This window comes from Arvicola amphibius, unplaced genomic scaffold (assembly GCF_903992535.2).
Source record: "Arvicola amphibius unplaced genomic scaffold, mArvAmp1.2, whole genome shotgun sequence".
In the NCBI taxonomy this organism is placed as follows: domain Eukaryota; kingdom Metazoa; phylum Chordata; class Mammalia; order Rodentia; family Cricetidae; genus Arvicola; species Arvicola amphibius.
In genome coordinates this window covers 68,171-70,839 of record NW_024582357.1, presented here as the reverse complement: position 1 = coordinate 70,839, position 2,669 = coordinate 68,171, and the positions used below count along the sequence as shown (strand labels likewise).

Here is a 2,669-nt window from a genome sequence, read left to right as displayed (position 1 = left end):
TTTGCACACAGCTTCAAGTTGAACATACTTTTGGCCTACCATATAATCCCCAAGGCCAGGGGATCGTTGAAAGGGCTAACAGAAGCCTCAAAGATATTCTAACAAAACAAAAAGGGGGAATAGCAGAAACAGCTTCCCCCAGGGATAAAATTGCCTTGGCACTTTTTACATTTAATTTCTTAATTTTTGATGGTCAAGGCCGAACAGCGGCTGATAGACATGCTAACATGACCCCCGAAGATAAGGGAGTGTCTGTTATGTGGAAAGATGTGTTGGATAACAAATGGTATGGACCGGATCCAGTCATCGCGAGATCCAGGGGAGCTGTTTGTGTTTTCCCACAGAGTCAAGAAGTCCCTCATTGGGTACCGACAAGGCTGACAAGGAGCCTGAGACCAACAGCTGAAGATGAGGGCTGCAACAACATGGATGCTGATCCTGGCAATGAAGACAGCCCTGCTGAACGCGAGTCCAATGACGTTATGGGCGGTAATGAGGGCCTGGCCCATGCCGATGCCTGTTCATGCTAACTCTTCCATATTGCCCACATTGTTTTCCACCTCCTGCGATCTGGAGGCACCCTGTCTGCCTAACTCGGAAGCTAAACAGGAGTTGTTTAATGCTACAAAGATAGCCCTAAATGCTCTTTCCTTTCTGCCACCGCCATGCCATCCAGACTGAGGAAGACCCGGAAACTCCGGGGCCACGTGAGCCACGGCCATGGCCGCATCGGTAAACACCGCAAGCATCCAGGAGGACGCGGGAACGCTGGAGGCATGCATCATCACAGGATCAACTTCGACAAATATCATCCAGGTTACTTCGGGAAAGTTGGTATGAGGCATTACCACTTAAAGAGGAACCAGAGCTTCTGCCCGACTGTCAACCTGGATAAACTGTGGACACTGGTCAGTGAGCAGACCCGGGTCAATGCTGCCAAGAACAAGACTGGAGTTGCTCCCATCATTGACGTCGTGCGATCGGGCTACTACAAAGTTCTGGGGAAGGGAAAGCTTCCTAAGCAGCCTGTCATCGTGAAAGCCAAATTTTTCAGCAGAAGAGCTGAAGAGAAGATAAAGGGTGTTGGAGGTGCCTGTGTTCTGGTGGCTTGAAGCCATTCAGGGAGGCCAATTAAATGCTAACATTTTCCAAAAAAAAAAAAAAAAAGATAGCCCTAAATGGGACTGTGTGCTTCTCCCTTGAGGAGAAGGGACCCTGCATAAGGCTTTTACGCAAAAACTTGACCAATTGGATGGATCCCCTGATGCAGAGTAAAGTTGGGTTAGGGTCCCTGGGCACAGTATTAGCCCAGGTGACTCAGGGGATCACCTCAGGGTCAGGAGGGCCTAGTAATGCTACATCTATCAATGCTACCACCTTGGCCATGAGAGTGGAGTCCCTGGTACCATTGGGAGGTGCATCCACCCCTAAAAATGCCACTCATTTTAGGGCATCACCACACTGTGTTCCAGATTTTTCATTTCCACCTACATTTATGGCCTGCCAAGCTAAGACTTGGGAAAAGACACAGGTTGCCTATGGGTTCTCCCTATCCCCATCTTTGAGGAGATACCTTTATAACCAGTCTAATCAAGATTCTACTATCGGATCAGGATGGTCCTGGTATCAATGGCTGCTCTCTAATGAAGTAGGAGCCATGGCGGACATCTCAGCCCTGGTGACACTACGATTAACTAGGACTTGGCTCCTTAATGTTTCTGGTAGCATATCGGAGTCATTGTGCCAGGGGAGATGGCTTCACATTTATCAAGAAGAAGAATTGAGTAATGCCACTCTAGGGGGAGTTGCGGTCTGCGTGACCCCTCCTTTTTCCTTTTTGCTTACTGATTCCACCCCGGACTCCTCGGGTACCTTGGATTGCACAAATGGATCAGTTAATTGCCACTTGTCTAAATGTTGGAATGGCACCCAAAAGCTGGCTATAATGGTGAAGGTCCCAACCTTTGTACCTCTCCCGGTCCAAGCTGACCCGGACCAATTTCCCATCACAACGCTTTTGCGTGAACGACGTGACTTTGGTATTACTGCAGCCATTGTCACCACTGTAGCAGTGTCAGCAGCGGCTGCCGTAATGGCTGGGATAGCCATGGCTAATCAGGTGCAAACGGCAACCACAATTAACGACGTGGTTTCAAAAACAGCTGATGCATTAGAAACTCAAAATAGAATCAACAATCACATCCTTTCTGGCATAATAGCTGCCAATCAGAGGATAGATTATGTGCAGACTCAGGTGGATGAGTTGACCCGTCTGGTCCAGATCGGATGTGTCTCCTATCAGAAACATGTGTGCATTACTTCTCTTGTCTTTAATAATTCCAGGAATGAGTCACGAAGAATTGGGGAGTATCTGGCGGGGAACTGGTCGCGGGAAGCGGAGCTGTTTCTCCAGAATCAATTGTTCCAGATCACTATCCTGAATAACACTCGTGTCCAGCCTATCACCCTTGAACAGTTTTCTGACTGGCTATATTCTGCTTTCTCCTTTTTTAAGGAATGGGTGGGGGTTGGGATATTTCTGGCATGCTGCCTGGGAGGATGCATGGTCTGCTTGTGGCTGATTTGCCGTCTTCGAGCCCAAACGAATAGAGATAAGGTTGCTGTCCTACAGGCCCTAGCTGCTTTGGAGTGTAGTGACTCTCCCCAAA

The 2,669-nt window shown here is 48.5% G+C and overlaps 1 protein-coding gene across 1 annotated transcript; it reads left to right on the top strand.

Moving 5' to 3' along the window:
* The first annotated feature begins 649 nt into the window (after window positions 1-649).
* Window positions 650-1,154, top strand: LOC119805921 (60S ribosomal protein L27a). Its single transcript, XM_038317695.1, has one exon. It carries the CDS (start codon window positions 666-668, stop codon window positions 1,110-1,112), a length of 447 nt encoding a protein of 148 aa, XP_038173623.1. The 5' UTR covers window positions 650-665; the 3' UTR covers window positions 1,113-1,154.
* The last annotated feature ends 1,515 nt before the right edge of the window (window positions 1,155-2,669 follow it).

What these genes read in the sequence shown, in the direction of transcription:
- LOC119805921 (XM_038317695.1), top strand. Translation starts at nt 666, where the DNA reads ATGCCATCCAGACTGAGGAAGACCCGGAAACTCCGGGGCCACGTGAGC.